This window comes from Podarcis muralis, chromosome 10 (genome assembly GCF_964188315.1).
Source record: "Podarcis muralis chromosome 10, rPodMur119.hap1.1, whole genome shotgun sequence".
NCBI lineage: Eukaryota > Metazoa > Chordata > Lepidosauria > Squamata > Lacertidae > Podarcis > Podarcis muralis.
The window spans coordinates 51,889,616-51,914,930 of record NC_135664.1 but is presented as its reverse complement, the minus strand read 5'-3'; the positions used below and the strand labels follow the sequence as shown (position 1 = coordinate 51,914,930).

Sequence of the window (25,315 nt, the reverse complement as noted above, 5' to 3'; positions counted from 1 at the left end):
CTGCATTCAAAGCAGATGCTCTACCACTTTGCTACAGCCCTTCCCCAAGTCTAGGCCTAGAACTGTTTAGTACAGTTGTACCTTGGGTTAATGGGTCGCGGGTGGCGCTGCGGGTTAAACAATGGAAATATTCTGTGCTGGGAGATTCATGCAGATAGGATATAGAAATAGGAGCAGCTAATGTGCGCACAAATCTTGGAAGTGGTGGCACTCTGGCAACAAGGTTGAAAATAGCTGAGTGGTGGGTGGCGCTGTGGGTTAAACCACAGAGCTCAGGACTTACCAATCAGAAGGTTGGCGGTTCGAATCCCTGCGACGGGGCGAGCTCCTGTTGCTTGGTCCCTGCTCCTGCCAACCTGGCAGTTCGAAAGCACATCAAAGTGCAAGTAGATAAATAGGTATTGCTCTGGCAGGAAGGTAAACGGTGTTTCCGTGCACTGCTCTGGTTCGCCAGCAGCGGCTTAGTCGTGCTGGCCACATGACCTGGAAGCTGTACGCCAGCTCCCTCGGCCAATAAAGCGAGATGAGCGCCGCAACCCCAGAGTCGGTCACGACTGGACCTAACAGTCAGGGGTCCCTTTACCTTTGGTTGAGAACTTAATTCATTCTGAAGGTCCGTTCTTAACCTGAAACTGTTCTTAACCTGAGGTACCACTTTAGCTAATGGGGCCTCCTGCTGCCACCGCACCACTTCTGTTCTCATCCTGAAGCAAAGTTCTTAACCTGAGGTACTATTTCTAGGTTAGCGGAGTCTGTAACCTGAAGTGTCTATAACCCAAGGTACCACTGTACTAGAACTGAGCTCACAATACTTTTCCACAAATATCTACTCCTGGTTTTATTCTAGATATTGCTTGTTTCAAGAGTCTGTTTTAGTGGGGAGAGGAGGGAGGGGAAGGAATATTTTACAGTGGTACCTTGGGTTAAGTACTTAATTTGTTCTGGAGGTCCATTCTTAACCTGAAACTGTTCTTAACCTGAAGCACCACTTTAGCTAATGGGGCCTCCTGCTGCCGCCGGGCCGCCAGAGCATGATTTCTGTTCTTATCCTGAAGAAAAGTTCTTAACCTGAAGCACTATTTCTGGGTTAGTGGAGTCTGTAACCTGAAGCGTATGTAACCCAAGGTACCACTGTATTATTGCTGCTGTTAAACAAAGGGAATTGGAAACCTTTAACTGCCACGACAGGAAATGCCATGCCTGGGGAAAGGGCAGATGTGGCCCTCCAGGACTCTGTATCTGGCCCTCAGGACTCTTTGTAGACCATACACCCTCCTGAGCCACACCCCTCACCAGTTATGCTTTGCAACGTCTTTGAGTGCTTTTGCTGGGCGGGGGGGGGGGGGCACATATTAAACTCTTGGTTGCCTCAATGAAGAACTGACGTGTGTGAATGTGAAGAAACAAGCCTATTGTACAAAAGTAAATTCACATCTAGTTCTCCACCCACCACTGACATGAGGCCCACATAAAGGAACAAAGCCATTAATTCCCCCCCACACACCCACTCTACTGCACATCACCCAGAGATCTGACTTCTCCTCATCCCTGGCCTAACAGATTGAATTAACTGCAGTAACAAAAGAAGAGAAATCCTTGCCAGGTCCAGATTAGAAATTCAAACCTTTTCATTTAAACTTGTCATTTAAACTGTTAGCACTGAGAAGGCACCCCATCGAAGAAAGAAAGCATCCAGACTCTTTACTTGCTTAATTTTTTTCCTTGCGACTTCCTTGTAGAAATAGCTGGGCATATGTCGGAAGGGATGAATTTCCTTCACGAGCATAAATCACCTAACGGGAGAGGTAATCACAAATGCAAGGTCAAATGAGCCAGTTACTGTGGTAATGGCTAGTAGCTCTAGCTAGATCTATGTAATTAATTAGCTAGTGTAGGTATTAGCGTTGCGGTTGAAGCCTTGGAAGAGATTGTATCTGTATCTGAAAAGCCTGCAAGCTGGGACTTGTTTTTCCTCATATGATTTCATCTAGAGCTGTTTTGCTTTGTGTCTATTTCTTGTTATTAAAATTTGGACCCTGCTGACTTTACTCCTGTGTGGCGACTTTTACTGCAAGCGCAACCTAGATCCACACTTCCCCTGCATGCGTGTCTTCTCTCAGATTCCCAACATTCCTTTTAAACTTTAAAAACTTCATTATCACTAATGGATATCTGGGAGCAGGTCTTCAATGCCTTCTATGTCCAGCTTCCTTTTCCCTCATCACTTGCAGAACACCCTCCCTTTTTGATGCAATGCTGCTTCATGTTTACAGTGTATACAGGTTACGTACATTACTTCAAGGCTGTTGTTTTCTAAAATGTACTCCTGCTGTTTATCTTGACCAAAGCCAGCCCAAGACATTTTGCTGCCTGAGGTGAAGGATGATCCCTCCTCCTGCATTCCATTTGCAGAAGCTGATCAGCATGGCAGCTGAATCAGATTTCAGTACTTGGGACAGGACAGTGTCCTCCCCAATGTCAGAGGGCAGCGGACTAGATTAGATGGTGTGGGGCAGGTGATAGGGCACACACAGATCTACGTCCTCCACAGAGAGGAATAGCCAGGGGTCTGTCACCCACAGCCCCTAACATTTTCTTCCTGAGGCAGCTGCCTAATGGTCGGGCCGGCCCTGATCTTGACAGCTTAAGATAGGTAAGGTTGCAGGCTGAACAAGATATATTCTCCCATTGCTTCTGCAGCAACCTTTCCATCAAAGTCTTGCTATCAGTCTAGTCTTACAACAGCATATGTATTGCGCTTTGACAGCCCAGGCTGAGATTCCCACACAGCAGGGAAGCTTGCTGGGTGACACTACCCCAAACCAAGTCGTTTTCAGTTTATCCAACTTCTCAGAATTTGTGGGTTCATGTACACCTGACTCGGCTCTTTGCCCAGAGGTTGGACTGAAAGTAACAAATTGTTATAGGTACAGTGGTACCTCAGGTTACAGAGGCAGGTTCAGGTTACAGATGCTTCAGGTTACAGATGCTTCAGGTTACAGACTCCCCATTAGCTAAAGTGGTACCTCAGGTTAAGAACAGTTTCAGGTTAAGAATGGACCTCCAGATCGAATTAAGTTCTGAACCTGAGGTACCACTGTAAATAGCTGTCACAGCACAGACTAGAACCAAGGTTTGTATAACATGAAGCAGGGCAAAGATGTAAAGGAGGATTTTTTCCAGAAATCTGGCTTCTTCAATAGAGGTTACTCTAGAAAATATGTGCATTAAATTGCGTCCTCAATCAAGAAGTTATGTTTTTGAGTTTACCAAGACAAGCATCTAAAAGAAGAAAAACATTAAACACAACTGTGGTTCATTTGTATGCACACTTGCTGGGAGAGGGGAACCAGCAAAGTTATAAAGATCTGGACCCTGAAACTGTGCAGTCTCACAGGTTGAGCTTCCAATTCGGAATCCACTTTCCCTTTTCAGATGTGTGCACAAATTTGATGAAAAGCCTTGAACAGCAGCCCAAAAAATGTTTTGAAAATTCCATTTCTGCTCTGGAATTCTTTCATCAGGGACATGGAGGGCATTGAACATCCCGTCTTCCCCTTCAGGGCTAAATAATGACAGGAAAGAGATGAACTGATGTGATGAGGAGCAAGATGGGCTGGGGGAGGGAACTGAAAAACAAAGCACAGGCAAAATAGAAACATTTTCTATTGTGGTTATATAAACCACTTAGCTGTTTCTGTTGACTACTGGAAACACCGGTAAGCAAAAGCTAGGCTGGAAGAATCTGAGCTGTGCAGATTCAGATGGAACTGGCCTGATCCATGGCTCTGGACTAATGGAACAGACCGGAACGTACAATGTTCAGAAAGCACAAAAACAGTGAACTGCAGTTCACAGTTCAAAGAAAGCATTTTCAGAATACATTTAGAAGTGTGCATTTGGAGAGGAAAATGCATTTAGGAATGTGTATTTAAATGTGAATTTTCATGCAGCTTTGAAAAGTTAGCAAAAATACTTAGGTCATACAAGAGATATGATTTATTGCTTGTTTTGGGTGTTCATCCAGCCCCCCTTCTCCCAGTGTACAGGCGTCAGGGTCCTGCCAGTCCCTGACCAATTGCTATCCCCACCTTCCACAAATCTGCAGAAGCATCCCAAAAAATGTTCGCAATATACATTAACAGAAATTCCAACTGTTTATTAGGCATTACAGATACTGGGAAAAGTTAATTTCACAGTCAACTATACCATTGTTCAAGACTCACAAAAGGAAAAATCGGTGAAGAGCAGCTTAGGAAAGTAACAGCTGATCTCAATACCATGGATCTTCCTTGGCTTTTAAGGCTTAGGGTCCCTTGGAAGCAGTTTCTGAATACACACATTGCTGACAACATCCGGATATGGCCAGACATCTTCTCTGTCTCCATCACCCCTGATGCTGTACTGTTTCCAAAAGTAAGTGCTAACCTCTTTGTACGCGAAGAGGTATTTATGTGCAGAACGCTTCCAAAAAACCCAGAAAGCCTATTCCTAAAAATAGGTACCTTTCTAAACATACAAATTTTTTAAAAAGTGAAAAACAAAAATGCAAACATTTTTTAACGGAAGTAAAACAAGGATCCAGTCCATGTTCAGTGGTTCTTAAAAATGAACAACAGTTTTTAATACTCATTCTTTCAACATTTGCCCACACCCCAAGTTATTTTTTTTATATATATAAAAATCAGGCTGAGGTCCAATTCTATTTCATCCAAGTCAACAAGAAGATCAGGCACTTTGTGTGGATCTTAGTAATACATATTATACTTTGCTGCAGCACAGAGGACACGTTAAAAATGAATTGGGGTTTGTGTGTGTGTGTGGAAACAATTCTGTGTTCGCTACCCACTCTTTTTGGCATGACAATCAAAATGGCACATTCTTATTTAGCTGGTTGGTTTCATCTCCCTGACTTGGTTCCTATAGCTCCCTGCAGAATGAATTAGGGCATCAAAACTGAAAATAAATGCAGCCTTCAATCCAGAAATGGTCCCAACAAGACTGGTTGATGGCTAAGTTCTATCCATTATTGCCATTTTTTATCCACCTTGGACAACTCAAAAGCACCAGAAGATGTGCGCTCTTTGGAACAGCAATACTGATTCTAGGAGCTGCAAAGTAGCCTCAACCCAATTTCGGGGAGTCCACATCCTGAATTGGATCACACAACAACTTTTTTCTTCTTAAGATTGAGCAGAGCCCTGCACACACTCAGCTGTACACACAAGGCTCCTGCACACACCAGCTGCTTTATTTGATTGGATGAAGCAGATCTGAATGTGCAACGCCAAGCACACTCAAGTCTACTTCCTTCATTCAAATAACAGAGCCCCCATGTCTGCCAATGGATCAAGGCAACAGTTGTCATAATTTGGCTTCCTCCTCTTGTACTGTGGATTAAACAGCAGAAGCAAAACGATTTGTCCTAGCAACTGAAGGAAACAAAAAAAAATCATGGGGGCCTAACTAGAACGTGTTACGATTCTTATAACGGCACCAATAGATTTAAGTTTCAAACCCACCAATATTCCACTTCCCCCAAAAACAGCAACGAAACTCTTTGGCCTATGAAAACTATTTTTGGTTTTGCAGTCCAATACTGACACATGCTCTACACTAGGTAGCTAAACCTTTTCATGTATCTTTTCTACTTTCACAAACAACCTGTCCAGGTCATTCTTTACATCCTCAAAGGAGCTCTTCAGCGACTGAACGTCATTCTCGTTGGTTTCTATTTTCACAGAGTAAGCAACCAGACTGTCAACTGCAGTCCTGAGCATTTTTAAGTCGGTTTCAGCCTGGCCGAGAGAAGATCGCAGCTCATCAACATAACCCATCACAGAAGAGAGTTCTCCTAGATTATCTCTGGACTGCCCTGCATCCATCTGAGGCTTTTCTTTATCCAGCAGAGCACGGACTTGTTTCTGGATGTTATCAAGTGCATCAGCGTTGTTTGGGAAGTCGCTCACGCTCCTCCTTAGCTCCTCAACATCACTGTACATGGAGAGCTGAGATTCACTAAGGCTCCTTACGGTATCTGTCACTGAACGCACCTCTTTCTCTAAATTACCCTGGATGGAGCCTAGCTTTTCCTCTAAAGCAGCTAGCTTGCTGTCATACTTGGAGAGAAGAGATTCCATTTCTTCAGTGTCTTGTGCAGATGGTGACCTCAAAGCCTCAAGGCTCTCTTCTATAGACCTGAACCTGGATTCAAATCCTTCACTGTTCATTTGCAGAGTCGCTACGATGTCTCTGGGAAGAGCTTCACCTTCTTGCGCACTGGCAGAAGTCTTGATGTGCATGAGATCTTCCCGGAGTCTCTCAAGCTCACCAGGGAGATGTCCAATAGCCTCTTCTGCTTTAAGAACTTTATCTTGTAGAGCTTGCAATGAAATGTGCTCTGCGTCGGCCACCTCTTTGAACTTTTCGTGCTCCTGCTTGAGATTGACAAGCTCTTTGACTTCGGACAACACATCCGATTCCATCCAATCTATCATACTTTTCAAGGACTCTATAGTCTTCTCTTTTGCTTTCATGGATGTCTGCATCTCGTCAACAACGCCTTTCAAAGCCTGAATTTCATGTTTGTACACCTCTGCTTCCCCTAGGGAAGCCACCTTCATTTTCACTTCATTGATTTCCTCTTGACTCCGTTTCTGAACATCTGTGAATTCGGCAATATTGTCGTTTATCGACCTAGTTAACTCAGTTAGCCTGTCTTCCACGGTGTTCTCCAGCGACGTGAAATCCCGCTCTCTGGCGTCTTTTACAACGTGGATGCCGTCAGACAGGTCTTTCAGAATTTCGTTTTGCAGTTTCTGAAGAACCTCACCAATGCGAGCGATCTCTCCCTCCCCTTGCCTAACAGCCTTCTCCGTGACGTCTTGCTTCTGCTGTGTGTTTTTCAGCGTCAATTCGAAACCTCCAAATGCAGACTGAAGAGACTGCACCTAAAAGAGAAAAGCACATATAGGTAAATCTAGACATGGCGCACGCATCGCAGGAAGTTCTACAAGGCTCACAGGAAGCCAGGTAGGGGGAAATGAGCAGTGGAATGGAACTAAGTGAGCAGCGCTAGTGGACGAAAATTAATGTGAGTTCAAGTGCACTTATCTGCACAAACCTATGTTGACGCACCCATGATTCAATCATTTAGACTGAGTAAGTTTCCAATTCAAATAAACATAGAATTGTAGTGTTGGAAGAGCCCTGAAGACCATCTAGCCCAAATAGGGGGATAAAGCCTGCCACCTTGGCATTATCAGCACCATGCTCCAACCAACTGAGCTATCCAAACGTGTTTTGTCTGGGGTGCTTATCCTTTCTAATCTTATACTCTGCAGTGCTTAGGTGCGGAACCAGAATATAGCCTCAGAAATCGGACGTAGAGCCATATATCCATGTTAGGGCACATGGTTTACGTGCATAAAAGGCATTAACTTCCTCCATTGACAGCAATTCTGAACAATAGCAGGACAGGGACAGGAATCTTCTGCATTTAATGGCAAATTATATCCATGGAGATGACTCTCCCCATGCATCTGTCTCCACACGTAAATTGGGAGCTAACATATCAATCCGTGGTTCTCAAAGGATGTGGAGTGCCACACTAGTGTGGCAAGAAAGGAAGCGTTATGTGTTAGAAATCAAGCACTTCTGGGAGCTGTTTCTTTTCATTTTCCAATGTATTTCTTATCGATAAAAAAAATTGGTGTGGCACGAGCAAATTTTTATTCTGAAAGCGTGGCCCGGAGAAAAAAGTTTGAGAACCGCTGGTCTAGATTCTATGCTGGAAAGAACATGAAATACACACAGCAACTGGTCACAATGCTTCTAAAATAATATTGATGCACCAACGACAGTCAGGAATACAGTCGTACCTCAGGTTACAGACACTTCGGGTTACAGACGCTTCGGGTTACAAACTCCACTAACCAGGAAGTGATTGCTCCAGGTTAAGAACTCTGCCCCAGGATAAGTACGAAAATCACGCCCCAGCAGCAGCAGGAGGCCCCATTAGCGAAAGCACGCTTCAGGTTAAGAACCGTTTCAGGTTAAGAATGGACCTCTGGAATGAATTAAGTTCTTAACCCGAGATACCACTGTACTCCTCAGCACTTCTCTCTTACTAGAGCAGGGGTCAGCAAAATTTTAGGAGGGGGCCGGTTCACCGCCCCTCAGACCTTGTGGCAGGCTGGACTGTGAGTGCCCGCGCACATGCGCGCGGTGGAGGGGGGCTTCTCTCTCTCCCTCTCTTCCCCAGCCCCTCCCCTCCCACTGCTTTCTTACCTCCTCTGCCACTTTGCCTGTGGTTGGGAGCCGCTGCCACCGCCGGTGCCTCTCATGTCAGGGCCAGCTTTCCCGGGCACCAGGCATGGGGCCAGCAGGCATGCCAAGCTCCAGCCAAAGCCCCGTCATGATGCCCACAGTGCGGCCATGGATGGAGAGGCCTGTGGGCGGGTGGTGAGTCTGGGCTGTGCCTCAGTGCGCAGGCGGCGAGGTTTCGGATTGGCTGGGACCAATCAAAGCCCAGCTCCCTTCCTCTGCAGGGAAGGGAGAAGCCAAGAGGAGGGAGGGAGGAGGTGCCATGGGGGGGGGGGGAGGCATCCGAGGAAAAAAATTGCAAAAAAAAAAAAAAATGGCACAGCCTGAACGATCAGGCCAATCCAAGTGGCGATTTCAGGACCACACATGAGCCAGATCCAGAGGGCAATTGGGCCTGATCCGGCCCGCGAACCTTAGTTTGCTGACCCATGTACTAGAGGCCCAAGTGGCCTATGTGGCTAGAAGTGCCTTTCATCAGATCTGTGGGGTTCGCCAGCTATGGCTGTTCCTTGACAGGCACAGCCTGACTGCTGTAGTCCATGCATAATCAAGTCTGGATTACTGCAATGAGCTCTGGATGGGGCTGCCCTTGGGCTTGGTTCAGTAGCTCCAACTAGTGCAGAATGCAGCAGCCAGACTGCTGGTGGGAACACACGGCCCATGACATATGACACCATTGTTAAAACATCTCCACCGGCTGCCCATCTACCACCAGTAAAAACAGTAAAAACTTGAGTAGTAAAAAATAAATAAAAAATAAAAAGGTTGCGATCCAAACAATCCCAAAATCCATGTTGGATTAAAATCTGCTGGGTTTCATATTTTCTCTGCAATTACACACACTACTCACAAGAATCTGTGTGCGCAGCAAGGGATCATGGTCCTTACATTAATAAGTAGCAATACAACAGAATAATGGCCCCACTGGGTGTCACTCCAGCAGAATGCAGACTTCCCTATCTTAATATTTAGAATGCCATGCTGGCACAAAACAAGGCATTAATTTAGGAGCATTATGGATGTTATCAGCCTTAGAAATGCAAATTTCTTCAGCCGCCCTTACTTTGTAGGAAGTAGATGTGGAGGACATTTTTTTAAAAAACAAAAACTAAAACTAAACTATCCACTTTCACAGCCAGCATTTACCCCATGAGTTGGCAGAGTAAACTCTCTGCCAAGGGCATGTCTAAATTCGTTCTTGGTAATAGTTAACCATAATGCAGAGTTAAATGGTTTCTATTGAATGCTTTTAACTTTGCAGCTAAACACTCTTAGGAGCCTGACCCCAAGGACAATTGGAGCTGCACCAACATAGGTATTCACACCATAAATTTAAAGCAACGTGATGCCACTTTTTTCAGCCAGAACTGTTCCAGCACCTTTTAATAATAATAATAATAATAATAATAATAATAATAATAATAATAATAATAATAAAAAATTTTATTTATATCCCGCCCTCCCCAGCCGAAGCTGGGCTCAGGGCGGCTAACAACAATCAGATAACCAAATAGTTGAATAATCACACATTCTAAAATATTTCATTATAAAAATTAATTAATTAATTTAGGCGGGCGCCCTTGCCATTATAAGAGAATAAGGGAGGTGTTCATGGTGAGTTCTGGCAACTCTTTTTTTAGAAAAACAGCACTGTTAAGACAGCTGTTAAGAGACCCCATTCCTCTCAAAGAGCTACAATTCCCAGTATATCCTACAAAGAGGGATTGTTTCTTTGTTTAACTATAACTCAGTGAAGGGAACACCACTATCCTAAAAACTCTCAGCTCCCGAAAGGAGTTAATATTATTAGAAATATGAATTTGGAGAACAGTTAAACAGGTGATATAATGAAATTCAGTTAGAGGGGACTCGAGGAAGTCAGTTATCAATGTAATGAAATTAGGGATTTGAAGTAATAATTCTTTTTTTGGGGTTTTCTCTGTTCTGTGTTTTGTAATGTTTTTCTTTTTTCTTTGTGATAAATGTGAAAATCAATTTTAAAAATTGGGGGGGGACACCTCTCAGCTCCCTTAACGAACTACAGTTCCCGGAATTATTTCGGAAACGCCGCTTTGTGTATGGTGCAAATGTGACCTACGTGGTTACAGCTCTATATAGCATATGAAGAACCTTGTGTAGTATCCAACCATGTAGATTCTCTAGTGCAAGAATGTCTGCTTATGCAATGTAATTTCCCCCTGCAAAGGAGCTCAAATTAGGAGCACCCAGGGAGTGGGAAGGGAAGCTCCACTGCACCATCAGAAATCCTTGCCCTAGTGGATCTCTTTGTTGGATACCACCCCTTAGGTTTCTTTTAACCAGCCTTTGCCCACTTGGTGCCTTCCAGATGCTTTGACTACAATTCCCAACAGCCAGTGCAGCCATAGCCCAAAACATCTGGCGGACACCAGATTGGCAAAGGCTTCCCTTAGGCTTACCTAAAATATCATCTCACCCATTGCAGATGCCTTCTCATCAGAAGGTCCAGTCTGTACAATGTATGAATCAACCTTTTAACAAGCCAACCCTTTGGAATTCCCTCCTGTGAAGTCTCAGACAAGCGCTGCCCCTGTCATGTACATGATCAGCACTTACAAAATACCTTTCCTCTTAAGTCAGGAGTGGGGAACCATTAGCCATCCAGAGGTTACCAAACTACAATTGCCATCAGTCCCAGCAAGCTTGGCCCATGGACAGAGATGATGGGAGTTGTAGTTCAGCAACCTCTGGAGGTCCAAATGTTCCCCACACCCTGATCCCTATCCTGCTCTGCATCTATAAGGATTTTAATTGTTTTTATTATTGATGTTTTATTGTTAAGGGCTTACAGATGGTTCATGGAAAACAATTCATAAGCTAATGAAATAAAAAATAAATAAAACGGGTGCAAGGCAAAACTGAAGGCGGGGCCTAGACGTGGTCTAAGAGTCATGCCAAGGATCTTGCACGAGGGGCCATAAGTGCAAGTTATGCAACACGGTGGAAAGGCGAGACTGCACTGGCTTGATACTCCGTGCATAAGGACAAGTTTTGGAAGATGCTAAACTGGATGACTGATTTAGGATGGAGATTTCCCAGGCCTGAAAGGAAACACGAAACATGGTGCAAACAGAATCCACAGGAAGATGGGAATTGGCTGCTGAGGCCTAAGTGCTTTCCCTCCCAGAATTTTCCTCACAAGGAATAAAAAAACTCCCAGGCAAAAGCTGTTCACAATCCAAGCTATTCCCATAATTCCATTCAAATGAACGTTTGGCGCATCCAACTGGGGCGCCACAAGTTCCAGGCATTCTCCTGAACCAAGTCGCCCTTGCAAAGTTTGGAGGTCCTCGGCCAACTTTCTCCTCCTGGCTTACATCCCCACCCCATCGCATTCAACAGAGGCCTCCGAGGGGGCGGGGAGACCATTGCAAGGCCTGCACTCAGCTCAGGGCTGCAGAGACCCATAATTTGTAAGACTCTGGCTTTAATGGTCCTTTGGGGGAGAAGGAAGAGAACTCCAGGGGACGACGTCGATCACTCCACTTATTCCAAAATACAGAGCAAGGCCCTGGACTTCTGAGCCAAAGTCCCACCCCGACGGCACCCCTCACCCCCCTGCAACTTCGCAAAAAGTTTTAAGAAAATGCAGAGCCGGAGAATTGCTAATGGTGAGCCTCCTCCGCCAATACCTTTTGCACAGCCCCTTCCAAGGCGCGGGCCAACTCCTCCCGCTGGCTCCCGAAGCCTTCTTGCCGGACGCTGATCCGGTTCACTTCTTCGGAGAGGTGATGGACGAAGTAGCCCGAGAAAGCAGCCGCGGCTATGAGAGCGAGGGACAAGAGGAAGTTGAAGGCTTTGGCCAGGCTGCAGAAGGACGGCGACGGCGAGGAGGCTTTGCCCCCTCCAGCAGCCGAGGCGCCTCCTTTGCTCCCCTTGGCGTGAGCCTGGTTTTGCTGCTGCTGCTGCTGCTTCTTTGCCACGTCATCGGGGAGGTTTGAATGGGCTCCCTTGTCGGACGGCGCGGAGCTGCCGCCCTTGCCGCTCCTTTGTTTGGCCGAAGACATGCTGCGCTCGATGCTGCTGGGCGCCGCGAGCCGCCGGGCTTCGCCGATGATGATGGAGGCGGAACGTCGCTGCCTCTGGACGGCGCGGGCGAGAAAAGCAGGAGCGAGCGCAGAACAGCCGGCCTCGACGCTGCCTCCCCCATTCAATCCGAGGCACGAAGGAAGGAAGGAGGCAGGGGCTTCGAGCGCGCTTCTTCCTGCCCGCCCCTCTCCCAGCACCGCCCCCGAATTCCCTAAGGCGCCCGAGAGGGGGCAGGCGTGGAGGCTGCCACGCACACCAGGAGGGGAAAGAAGTAGCCGCCCGAGGCTGGGTGGGGAGGCGGCCACGCCACGGGAGGCACTTCTGCAGCTCGCTCTCTCCCCAGCGGGAGGTGGGCGTCGGCATGGGGGAAGGACTGCCATCCTAAGCAGGACCGCGGAGGAGGGCTGGGCTCGAAGGAGAAGCTCGGCTCGGGTCTCTAACCATCGCAGGAACGCGTTTCCAGGCGTGCTTAGTGCCCGTTTAGTTCCGCGGGACTTGACAAAATTGTAGAGTTGGAAGGGATCACGTCGAGGGTCATCTAGTCCAATCCGCTGCAACCAGTGCCGGGTTTACATACGGGCTGCAGCCCAGGGCCTCATAATCTAGCGGGGCCTAGGCATTTTGCGGTAGATAGATAGATAGATATTAGAAACAGGCTGCTTTTACTATATAGGTCCAGTTGCTTAGTATCATTAAACACGTGACAAATGAGTTAATAGCTGTTCTGACTTTGTATATGATGCAATGCAGCTGCTTACAAACTTTTTTATCTGGGCCACACTTTCAGAATAAACATTTACAGTGGTACCTCGGGTTAAGTACTTAATTCGTTCCGGTGTTCCGTTCTTAACCTGAAACTGTTCTTAACCTGAAGCACCACTTTAGCTAACGGGGCTTCCCGCTGCCGCCGCACCACTAGGGCACGATTTCTGTTCTCATCCTGAAGCAAAGTTCTTAACCTGAAGCACTATTTCTGGGTTAGCAGAGTCTGTAACCTGAAGCGTATGTAGCCTGAAGCGTATGTAACCCAAGGTACCACTGTACTTGTGCCACACTGAATTTTTTATTGATGAGAAGTAGATTGGAAAACACCCCCCAAAAAATCTGAGCAGCACATTATTTATAACCTAAAACATGCTCTTATTTTGAAGAGATATCTATTCCCAAAAGTATATACTTAAAGAAGAAAACAGGTCGCCTGTATTTGCTGTAATAGCTGTACTGGGAGGAAAAGAGAAACATATGGTGCTTCTGTGATACTGGAGTGTGTTTGAAGTCTTGGGTAACTCTGATAACTTAGTTTGGCATCCTGTCTTCCAAGTAGGTGGAGTCATAAGCTCATGACTCAGAGTTGATTCTAACAAGGAGTAGGTTGGTCATAACAACAAACACGTCGTTGATTGCATAATATAGTCCCTGTGCACATTTTTTATTACGCTAGGTTTTTTAAATAGTAGCAGAAACTATTGAGAACTTTCCACATGAAATGTCTTTCCCTGCAACATGGTGCTAAGTTTAAATTTAACTCTGCATTCCAGAAGCAGGACTTTTTCAAACTACATTTTGTTACCAAACAAATATTTCATCATTGGATCACACAAAAACATTGACAGTTCTCCTGCAATACTGAAATGCTTAGGGTGAGGAAACATGAAGTATTGTTGATCAATCAAACAAAAAAGTTCCATTTCGTTTAGCATCCTGTTTCCATCAAAAATTGATCAGATTCCTTCAGCAAATCCACTCCTAATGCTTCCAACAGCTGGTATTCATTGATATAACATCTCTCAACATTGAAGAGCCATTTAGCTATTGGGGCTAACTGGTGTGAAGGCAAATGAAACCCCAAGCTTCAGCTAAGCAGGTCAGATGGAAGACTGCTTTGGAAGCCCATGCACACTGCCTTGTCCTGCAGGATCAAATAAAGGCAGAATACAAAAATGAGAGTGGGGGGTTAGATCTATGTCAAATTCTTCTTTTCCCATCCAGATGGTGTCCATCCCCAATAGGGCCGGCCCAAGACATTTAGGTGAACCACAAAATGGTGCCCCCGGCCAAGGAAGAAGGTGTGATAAGAGCTACATCAGAGTCTGCTGTATCGGGATCTGCTGCCCCTGTGGATCCTGCCGCCAGAGGCAGTCACCTCAACCTGGTCTCATGAGTGGACCGGCCCTGATCCCCGGTCGAAAAACATGTTTTTATTTAAATAACTCCAAACCAGCTCACGGTTATTTTATGTAGAGAATCCGAAAGCCTTTGCCAAGCTGGCGCCCTCCGCGGCTCCCACGTCACTAAGCTGCCCTGGCTGGGGCTGACGGGAGTTGTGGTCCAAAACGTTTGGCGGGCACCAGCTTGGCGAAGGCTGAGCGGAGATAAAAGCAATATTAAGTGAGCATCCACATAGGCAGCGGCTCCTTGCTTGGCGCCGGCTTGGAAGCAGCAAAGGCTCGCGATGCCCGGACGGAGCGCGGGATGGCGAAGAGGAGAGAGGTCTGCGTTGGCCACAATGCTGGCAGCAGCCCAAGACCCGCGGCGGGAGGCGGGCGGGCTGGTAGGAAACCCACCATCCCAGCAGCTAAGGGAGAACTGAGGACACGGCTCTCCTTCCGTAAACACCGCTCAGTCCCCTCCCCTCTGCCGGGAAAGCAGCATTTCACCCTACGGGGGTGGAGAAAGAGCCCTGCTTTTTGGACCCACTTTCCTCGTTCCCCACGATTTGAGTTATGCACCTTGCTTGATAATAGCCTGAAATCCATTGTTTCCCCGCTTGTCTCTCTTCCGGGCCGACAGAGCTTTGCCGCATACGGGATTAAATCTCTTTCCTCCCCCCTCCTCTCCCCAGGGAAGTGGAAGCGTCCAGGCAGCTTGCTAATAGACACCCGAGGACTATGTATAACTAAGTGAAGCGGGGGGAGGGAGTTAAAGCCCCGGTGAGAACGGCTGAGTAGCAGCAGGAGTTAAGGCTGACCCTGCCTGAGGCTCTCTTGGGGTGAGTGGATCGGGCGGTTTTTTTGAGGGGGGAGGCGGGAAGAAAGCAGGTCCCTTCCATCTCTTTCGCCTCTTTTCTCGCCTCCCCGGGGGAATTTATCTATAATCCGGTTCAGCTCCGCATTCTCTCTCCCCCCCCCCTCCCCGCACTTCAGTTCCCAGTGTGATGGAATCTTGGCTTGCAGAGGGATATTCCAGAGCTGGATTCAGCGCGGCTGGGAGGGGGGGGGGGAGTTCAAGGTGACTTATTTTCTCTCTGTTTCAAGATTAGAACAAGCCCTGCCGCTCGATCCTATGACCGTCCTTTTGCAAGTGAGCCGTCCTGTTATTCAGTGCGCTTACACCCGAGTAATGGCGGTTAGGGCAGTAGGCTTTGCTCCGAGCGGTGGTGGTAAACAACCCCGCTGTCCTCTTGCAGAACCGGCGGCGGGGAGCGCTCGTGGTTTGCAAGCCTTATTGTGGTTGCGTGTCTTAAACAAAATAAAAATAGGCCCCTAAAGTTTCTCCTCTCGTCTCTCCCTTCCCCCCGATTTTCCTGGGGTGTATAATTAAGGAACCGGCAGGTGCTTTTTTGTTTTTGTTTTTTAAAGAAAGGATTGTGTGTTTAACAAAGAAAACAAAACAGATGTTAGCAGAAGAGGCAACGGCGAAGGGGGTAAATTGGAGAGTGTGTGTGTGTGTGTGTGTGTGTGTGTGTGTGTGTGTGTTTAAATGCTTTCCTTGGAAACGCTGCTTTTGTTTTGGTCGGTCAATGCCAAAGCACTCGTACCTCCGAGTAACTGCCAAAAATACATCTGTGGGGAGGGAATAACTGAAACAGATGGAGGAAGAGGAGGAGCTTCGGGCAGCTCGCCTAAATGGGGGCCAGCGAGAGCCGCTGTTGCTCGCGCAAATCTTGCTCGACGGCTGAGCGCTGGCAAGGCAGGAGAAGGCTGCCAAATTGCGCAGTCTGATCCTATGCGTGTTTATTCTGAACTAAGCCTCCGCTCGGATGGCCGAGTTCAGCGGATGGCCTTTTTCTTTTTACGTCCTGCATTTGCAGGCGTCTACAAACTTTCCTGCGCCTCAGCATTCATGAGGATGTCAAAAGATTAAGAATCGGGTTGACATAGGCTGGACTGATAGGAGGAGTGAAGATCCTGAATTGGGAGTGCGGGTAACTACCCCAGATGTGTGGTTAGACCCAGGGTACACCATCACCACCCTGCCCCAGAAATGTGGTGGTGGTGGTGGTGTTGTTAATATTTGTATACTGCCCTTTACCTGTAGACCTCAGGGCGGTTCACAACGTAAAATTACAATATAAAATACATAATTTCTGGATCAGGATTACTGTGTTCTGTTTAATAACACGAGAATGAACAACAGTGTTAGTTTGTGACTGCCATGATGATAGAATAAAAATGGCTAAGCAGTTTACATAAAAGTAATAAAAGCACAATAACATTCAGTGCGAATTCTTAAAAAGAAGATAAAAACAATATATGCCTGTATGTCACAAATAAAGCTGAATACTGTACAAGAAAGAAAGAATTTTTTGTCAGAGTGTAGGAAGCTTGGGTTAAGAGGCATTTAAAAGTCATTACTGTCTCCAATCTTAGTGTTGGAGAAATAAAAATGTTCTTTATTTCTCTGTACTGTATATGGGTAAAATAAAGTGATATAGGCAAAAAAGCCCTTTGCGGTATGTCCTCCACGGCAGAACACTCAAAGGTCTCTTAAGCAGATTTGTGATTAGCTCAGCAAAGAGCAATGGGATGACGGGATGTGCTATTAGTGGATCTAAGCTGAATTAGCCAATGTGACAAACCCAAACTATGCTTACTGGATCACAAGGCTAGTAGGAATGGCAGGAGATGGGATGAGGCAGGCCTGGTTATCTGGGGAAACATATATGGGTTAAAAAGATCAAAAGGCAAGTCAAATATCTCTTCCATCTAATAGTGAACTCAAGTGGTAACTGGTAACAGCAATGAAGCAAAACCACAGAGGAAAATGAAAGTACTGTAATAGACTTCCTCATACCAAGTCAAACCACCTAGATGGTCCATCTAGCTCAGTATTGTTTACATCAGCTCACAGAATCTCTCCCCCAGTTTTGGCAGGGGTCTTTCCCAACCCTAGCCGGAGATTGAACCTATCACAGCACTACAACCCTTCAGGAGACCCCTGAAGAAGTACAAAACAACTTTATACTGGGGTGGGAAGAGAAACTGCCAAAACAGCTCAGTGAAGATGGAGCATCCTCAGCAACTTGACAGTGGTGCGTATAATTTGGAAACATAAAATAGAAGACCATGGATGGCAGGGAGAGTGGAATGCGTAGCTGTAAGGGAAAGGCTGGCTGGTTGGAATCCCGAGGGTTCTTCTCAGGAGGGGAGACCAACAGCAACATTTTGCTGCTGGTCCCTTACTGATGACAGCCAACAAAATCTTCTGCATTTTTATTTTTGCTCGGAAGCAAACCCCCTGGGTTCAATGGACTTTACTCCCATGTAAGCATGTTTTGCAAGTTGCTAACACCAGGAGAGAGAAATTCCAAACTGAAAATCTTCAACAAATGTTGCAACATTGCATTTACAGATTTTTTTTGCGTGAGGTTTTTCTACTCTTACATTTGCAGAGAATTACAGCTATTTTGTTGAAAATAACATGTTTGTATTTTTTCTACTGGGGCCCCCAAGGCAGTGTTAGATAAACAATTTAGATGTAGAAAACAGTACTATGGGACAGGGAAGGAAGGGTTAAGCCTCCACTCCTCATGTACTGCTCAGTTCAAAATAGACACTGCTTTCTGGGGGGGGGGGGTGTCAGGCGATCCAGTTACTGATTACCCACACCTTGTCTGTTGCAGCGGTAAGAAAAACCAAGGAAAACCCCAGTAAGAACTTAAGCTTAGTAAACTGCATTAACTGGACAGAAGAACAAAGAATATAGGTTAAAAAATATACCAGAATCACCTGTCTAAAAACCCTTGTAATATTATTCAGTGTAGAATAAACCTTTTTGCCTGTACAGTCTTTTCCAAGGAGGCTAATTTGTTTGTCAAATGAAGTCTCCCAAGTGCCACCAACCATTAGTGTGTCCCATTTTTAGAAAGACCCTTTCTGATATTTACACGAATGTAGATCACGAAATTGAGTAGTAGACGTTTGAAGTAAAAATTGCACTTAATTATCAGTAGCTGTGGAATTATTGCAATATGGGATTAAGGTGCCAAGGGCTGCTGTCCAATTTCCATTCACTGGAGGGCCAGATTAGGTGTGATGGTGGCATGGCAATCACTTTAAATGTGGGTCAATTTAAAGTATGTATCACAAGTGTGTGTGTGTGTGTGTGTGTGTGTGTGTGTGTTGTGATGGTGGGGTATGATATAAAGAGTAAAAACAGTGTACAGGTGAGAACTGCAGAACCCTTCCATGCCTACTGCTTACTTCCCCCTAGTCTGTATCCCCTCGAGATGATCTGCCCCACTTTCCAGACCAGGCTCACTTGGTTTATATGTACTTGGAGCAGACCTTTCTGTTGGGTCCTTCATAGCCTTTGCACAGAGGCCCGATGGAAATGAATGGAGGCCACGCTGCAGTAGCTCTGTGGGTGGGTTCTGCTTGAAATTGATTGGTTTTTGTCTGCACCAAACATGAAAGCATGGAGCGCTGATTGTTAACAAAGTCATTGATTGAAGAGAGGGAAGAGTCGATTTGACTGGCAGTCCATTTACCCTAATGCCCATGATGAGCTGTTAATAACCAGGTCACACTAGAGGCACAGGTCCCAAGAGGAGAAAGATGAGGACTGATTGGAGTTCTGGGAGAATCCCTATGGGGAGGGCCAAGAGGCAGCCCAAAATCAGCAAAGGAGTAAGACATCTGATCTGGTCATCAAGTACCATGGAGAATTGGCAGGTCATGGGAAGAACCACAGCTCAAAAGTACAGCACCTGCTTTGACTGCAGAAGGTCCCAGATTTGATCCCCACAATCTCTAGACAGGCTCCTGACTAAGACCTGGGAGAGCCACTGCAAGTCTGTGTACTGAACTATAATGGACCAATGAGAGTTATGCAGAGCATTAGCTACCAACCTTCTGCTCCTTCCCAGTACACCCAAAGTAACTGCTTGGAACTCGCTAGAGGCACAGGCTGCTATAGGAATAGATGGATGAATAGCATACAGAGGTACCCAAAACTGAATTTGTTCATGGAAATCTCAATGTTCGGGCTTAATGATCACAGAATCGGTCTCCTTATCTTCCCATGAAGACAAGGCAGCTCCTGCTCAGAAGGTGCATCACACAATTCAATTGCAGGCACTGATCATAAATCTCTTATTTTCTTTGTCTCTGTCTGTAGACCTGCGGGGCATCTGATTAATGTTCTCAAATGCACCAAGTGTCGAAAACATTGTCTCCAATGAACTGCATCGGATTCTGTTTGCGGAACAACTCTTGAGCAGGTAGAATGGGCAAGCTAGCCCAAGTACATCTAGATAAACATTATAACCTTACAGTTGTACCTCGGAAGTCGAACAGAATCCGTTCTGGATTTCCGTTCGACTTCCAAAATGTTCGACTTTCAAAGCGCAGCTTCTGCTTGGCTGCAGGAAGCTCCTGCAGCCAATCGGAAGCCGTGGAAGCCCCACTGGATGTTCAGCTTCCAAAAGAATGTTTGAAAACTGGAACAATCACTTCCAGTTTCCGATTGCGCGGGAGCTGGAACGTTTGACTCCCAAGGTGTTCGGGAGCCGAGGTACAACTGTACTATGGTTTGTTAAAGTTTTCTTTCTACATTAAAAGTGGCTTATTTTTTTTAAGTGTCAACCAGGCTTGATTAGCATGGTCCAGATATTTCAACTGGTGTAAAACATCTGCCTCCAAACAGATGTTGCTGATGGCAAAGTGGTTGGAGCATGTAGTACCAATATTGTACAAGTTGCACCAGTTGCCGGTACATTTCTGGGCACAGTTTATGGTGGTGCTATTTACTTATGTAGTCTGGGACCAGATTACCTAAAGAAGCGCCTTCACATGTATGAATCTGCCCTTGCCTGAAAATCGCCTTTGGAGGCCCTTCACATACAACAGCTAAAGGATGGGGCCTTTTCAGCAGTGGAACCACAGCTGGGGGACATGTGGCCTCTTCACCACAGGCCTGTGAGCCTGTAAATGACATATTTCAGGTTGCTTCCCCCCTCAAACTCTAAGCTGGTTCTTTTGGTGTGAACTGATGTTGAAATGTTTTGACTGGTTTTATTCTTCCAGCAGTTGTTTCATATTTTTGATACCTCTATGTTCGATTTAAGTATATTGTTGTTTTTCATGGAAGCTGCCATATGAGGACTTTGCTCCTAAGAGATGGCCTGAAACGATATTAAATAAATATATTGGAGAAACATGAGTGCTGATTGCCATTTCACTGTCCATTCGAAAGGAAGAACGTGATGATGGGCTAGTGAGGCTGTATTTAGGTTAAGAGCTTATCCAGTATATCTGATTTTTTTTTCTTTAGCGGAAGCTAAACCATATCCAGTATGTGTCTATTAGGATGAATGGATGAAACTCTTGGAGCTCTTGATCTTATGCCCCTCCTTTCTCTTATTTTGGCCAGGAGTCTTGGGTCTATTTTTAGTCCCTTTCTAGGTCCCTGATATATCCTTGTGTCAAATATGCACAGATTGCAAGTTTGCCCACTACAGTTTTCTGGCTGATGCTAGCCTTAGCAGTCAGCTGGTATCTGGTGTCCAAGATGCTGTACAGATTGTTCTGATAGATCTCTTTTAAAAAATCTTACTCAAATCTAAAGTGATACCTATGGGAATCCAAAGAGTGCTTTGTCAATAAGAAATTGTTTTTATATATGAAATTGCTTCATATATATGTTTTTAATTGTAGATGTTAAATTGCTTTGAGATGTTTCACAGGAAGTGATTGATTTAAAGATCATTAGTTTATTTATCAAATTGGAGGTGGAAGGGACCACGAGGGTCATCTAGTCCAGTGTTTCCCAACCTTGGGCCTCCAGCTGTTTTTGGACTACAACTCCCATCATCCCTAGGTAGCAAGACCAGTGGTCAGGGATGATGGGAATTGTAGTTCAAAAACAGCTGGAGGCCCAAGGTTGGGAAACATTATTCTAGTCAACCCCCTGCAGTGCAGGGATCTTTTGCCCAATGTGGGGATCAACCCATGAGCCTGAGACTAAGATGCGTTCTTTCTGTTTCTCTGTACAGTGATTTGTAGCTTTTGAAAAAAAGGGTTTTGTGTGCTCTAGGGTAGATGTGTGAAAACACAGGACACCTGAGTTGTGGCTTTCTGCTCTGCATATTGCCACAGATATTTTAAAGGAAAGCTACATTCTGTGCATTCTTGTGATGATTTTTGTTTCAGAATATGGGATGTTCCTTAAAAGTAAGGGACACCTGGCAGATTTATTGACTGTAAACAAGACACCTAACTCTGGCACTTCATGCAAGTATAGGTCTGCTGGCTGGTTAGCTATGAAATAGCTTGAGTCATTTGCACCATGTGAAAATCTAAATTCCATTCGGTTGCTTTTAATGGGATGATGACATATTTGCTTCCTGCTTTATACGTGTTGACTCAGGTGCATGCCTGGAAATCTTTTTCGTTGTTGAGCTACCTGAGCCACATTGAAAATGATTGCTGTTCCTTGGCACAGGAAGTGATTTCACCACATTATATCCTGAGATGCAGAAGCTTCTCCCTACTATCTGTGTGAAGTGTTTGGAGGTGCTCTTTCCATCACTGGCTCCCCAAAAATGAGAGCAGGGGCCAAGTGAGCAGCTATGCTGGATAGTGGCTTGTTCAAATCTGTCCTTATTTTGAACTTAGGCCACATTCACAACATATATTTAAAGTACTATGATACCATTTTATACAGTCATGCCCCCCCATAAGAATTATAGGAGTTGCAGTATGTTGCAGAATTGTTAGGAGACCCCTATTCCCCTCACAAAGGTACGATTCCCTGGAAAGAGGGTTTGATTGTTAAAACGCTCTGGAAATTGCAGCTCTGTGTGAAGAACAGGGATCTCCTAGCAATCCTCAGCACCCTCAACAAACTACAGTCCCCAGTATTCTTTGGGGAAGCCATGGCTGCTTAAATGTACAGTGCTTTAAATGTATAGTGCGAATGAGCCTTTAGTTAGGTGGTCTTTGAGTGGCCTATCAATTAATTGGTCTTTTGACTGCTTATTATTTGATTGTGGTTAAACATTGTCAAATATTTCACGAAGCTGATAACATTGCTGTGTAGGTGGCAGCTAAAAAACAAAAATTGCATTGTGTTGTCATTCGCTAGCCAGAGTAGGAGTGAGAGCTATTTGCTTTCAGCACAGCAGCGGGCGGGGGGGGGGGGGGGGAGACAAAGCCTCTCCTACTGGCCACCTGCTCTGAGTGCCAACATCTGCAAAGAGAAAAAGGAACAGAAACATCTCTCAGTCATTTTAAACAATAAAAAGCCTCAAGGTAACTTGACAGGATAAAATGCAAGACATAAAAGCAATGTCAGGAAACAATGCAAAAGGCTCATTCAGTAACATGTTTCATAAGGACAATTCCTACCCACCAGCGTTTGAAATTTGCCAGGCACATTTTGCACCTGGCTACCAGCCACCTGCGACCAAGTGAAGATGCCCAGGTGCCAGAATGGCGCCTGACATCTCCGTCATCTGGAGGCGCATTCCTGGAGATCCTTGGATCTTGACTATTTTCACACACTAACAATACATCCTGTAGAATTATATTAATGATATTTTATCTGCACAATCAGAATGAATTTCAGGAACCAAAATGTTGTATTGAAATATATGACTTTTGAGCCATCTGGCCCAAAAATGGCAACTAGGCATACCATTTCAGTGACTGTAACCCTGGTTTAGGGAGCCATTTGGCACCTAGCTTATATATCTGAGTTTCTAACCCACAACACAACATAGGAAAACCACTGTAGGAGGCAACATTAATTAGCCAAAGGCCTGAGTAAATAAAAAGGACTAAGAAGAACATTCCATAGATGGAGTCAACCCTGAAAAAGTCCATTCTCATATGGCCACCATTCACACCTCCTTTGGGTGGGGAACACAGAGAACGGCTTCTGTTGAAAACTGCAGGGTTTGGGTTGGTTCATATGGAAAGAAGCAGTCCCTGAGATATTGTGGTCTTCAGCCCTATAACTTCCCAAACGTGAGTCTCCAGCTATTGTTGGACTACAATTCCCACCATCCCTGGTTAGCAGGATCAGTGGTCAGGGATGATGAGAACTGTAGTCCAAAAATAGCTGGAGATCCACATTTTTATAATTAATTTTTATAATGAATGATTTTAGAATGTTGTTTATGTTGTACTTTTGTACTGTTTTATTGTTGTTAGCCGCCCTGAGCCCGGCTTCGGCTGGGGAGGGCGGGATATAAATAAAATTTATTATTATTATTATTATTTGGGAAACCCTGCTATCGGGATTTAAAGATCAAAGCCAACACTTTGAATTGAGCCAAGAAACAAATTGGTAACCAGTGCAGTCAGGCTGGAGTCGATGTAATCTATTCAGGCCTTCTGGTCCCAGTCAATAACCTATGACCAGCTAGCCATGGTTGCTGGAGGAGCCATGGACGCATAACCTGTGGCTTCCATATTTCATTGGACTAGAACGCCCATGATTCCTCGCCATTGGCTATGGCAGCTGGGACAATGCTTGGAGGGCCACAGTTTCCCCATCCCCAGGCTACCCTCTGCATATGATCTGAGCATAGGACTGCAGCATTAATGGGTTCCTGAACCTAGGAAGCTGGCTTATACGTCAGGCCATTGGCCCATGCAGCACTTCTTCTGCGCCATTGGTCTTCCAGTGGTGGGTTAGGACTTGCTGTTAGGTTGTAGCCTGATCTAAGGTGGGTTGCAGCAACAGCATTACTACCATATAAATCTCCAGGATTTCAGGTAGGGGTCTTTCGTAGTCCTACCTGGAGATGCCAAGGGATGAAACTGGGACTCTCTGTGTGCCAAGGAGGTGCTCTGCCCCTTTGCCACAGCCCTTCCCTGATGACTCTCTGATCTGTTAAATTCCTGGGAAGGGTTGAATTTGAGTTAACTCTCTGTCAAGTGCGACCATTATTTCACAACACACAAGCAGCCCAATGCCCAACCCTAACTTTGGCAAGCCATTGTGTTTGCCTTAGCCCTGCCTCTCCTGTCTGCAAAATAGATGGAAAATAGTGTGCCACTTAACAGTTTCGTTATAAGAATTGCAACAATAATGTACGCACCTTTGCATCCTTGTGTTACATAAATGTTCAGTATTTAATCTGGTAACTTCCAGGGGCGGTTCTGTTTTTTTGTTTTGCAGGAGAACTGCATCTATCTCCGCACAATTGTGAAAGTCACATTCTGTGAGCTGCTGGCCTAAGTAGGTTAGTCTGATGTTTTACTCGGTGACAAAGAATTCCCCTCACACACACCTTCAAAGTCCTCATTTAAAGTCCCCGCTCTCTGACTCCAAAGGACTAATTGCTTCTTATCAAACAAAATATATTGGTGGGGAGAAAAAGCTTTGATTGCACGGTGAGCTATGACCTTGCCCCATGGAGACAGCGGTTTTGTGTGCTTTTGTTTAAGAGCTTTTTCTAAAACATTCAAGCTCTATACTGTATATGCTTGCTATGAAAACCAAAGGCCAAACAGTCTTAGTATGGCTTGATTCAGCTTCATACCAAAACTAAGCTAAATTCTGTTTCAACAGGCAAGCATTGCTTGTTTTGTGCAATGACGTCTGTGCGTAGTGACTTAGGGCACCATCCGCTTGCTTGTGGAAGGACTTTAGATCCAGTGAATGCCCTCTGCTAATGGAAAAGAGGGGAAAGGGGTTTTATTTGTGGCAGATTCCTCCTTCCTCTTCAGCCGCAATGCTTTTTAAAAAAGAA

The 25,315-nt window shown here is 45.4% G+C and overlaps 2 protein-coding genes across 5 annotated transcripts in view; one reads left to right on the top strand and one right to left on the bottom strand.

Moving 5' to 3' along the window:
* Window positions 1–4,144: 4,144 nt before the first annotated feature.
* CKAP4 (cytoskeleton associated protein 4) lies at window positions 4,145–12,619 on the bottom strand. The gene is made up of 2 exons (XM_028746559.2): window positions 11,997–12,619; window positions 4,145–6,950 (listed from the first exon to the last, which is right to left on the bottom strand). Exons 1-2 carry the CDS (start codon window positions 12,369–12,371, stop codon window positions 5,625–5,627), a joined length of 1,701 nt encoding a protein of 566 aa, XP_028602392.2. The 5' UTR covers window positions 12,372–12,619; the 3' UTR covers window positions 4,145–5,624.
* Window positions 12,620–15,254: 2,635 nt separating this feature from the next.
* The window catches only part of TCP11L2 (t-complex 11 like 2), a 21,915-nt gene continuing 11,854 nt past the window's right edge, over window positions 15,255–25,315 (top strand). The window contains exons 1-3 of one of the 4 annotated variants that reach the window (XM_028746561.2): window positions 15,255–15,382; window positions 19,732–19,834; window positions 24,742–24,801. The gene's annotated coding sequence lies outside the window, so the exon portion shown is untranslated. Of the gene's footprint in view, window positions 15,383–19,731; window positions 19,835–24,741; window positions 24,806–25,315 lie in introns of all 4 variants that reach the window. The other 3 variants (XM_028746560.2, XM_028746563.2, XM_028746562.2) reach the window with 3 other exon arrangements.

Excerpts from the sequence above, each read along its gene's own strand:
- CKAP4 (XM_028746559.2), bottom strand. The coding sequence starts at position 12,371 with ATGTCTTCGGCCAAACAAAGGAGCGGCAAGGGCGGCAGCTCCGCGCCG. Across the intron at positions 6,951-11,996 it reads TGGAAGGGGCTGTGCAAAAG|GTGCAGTCTCTTCAGTCTGC; the intron begins GTATTGGCGGAG and ends TTTCTCTTTTAG.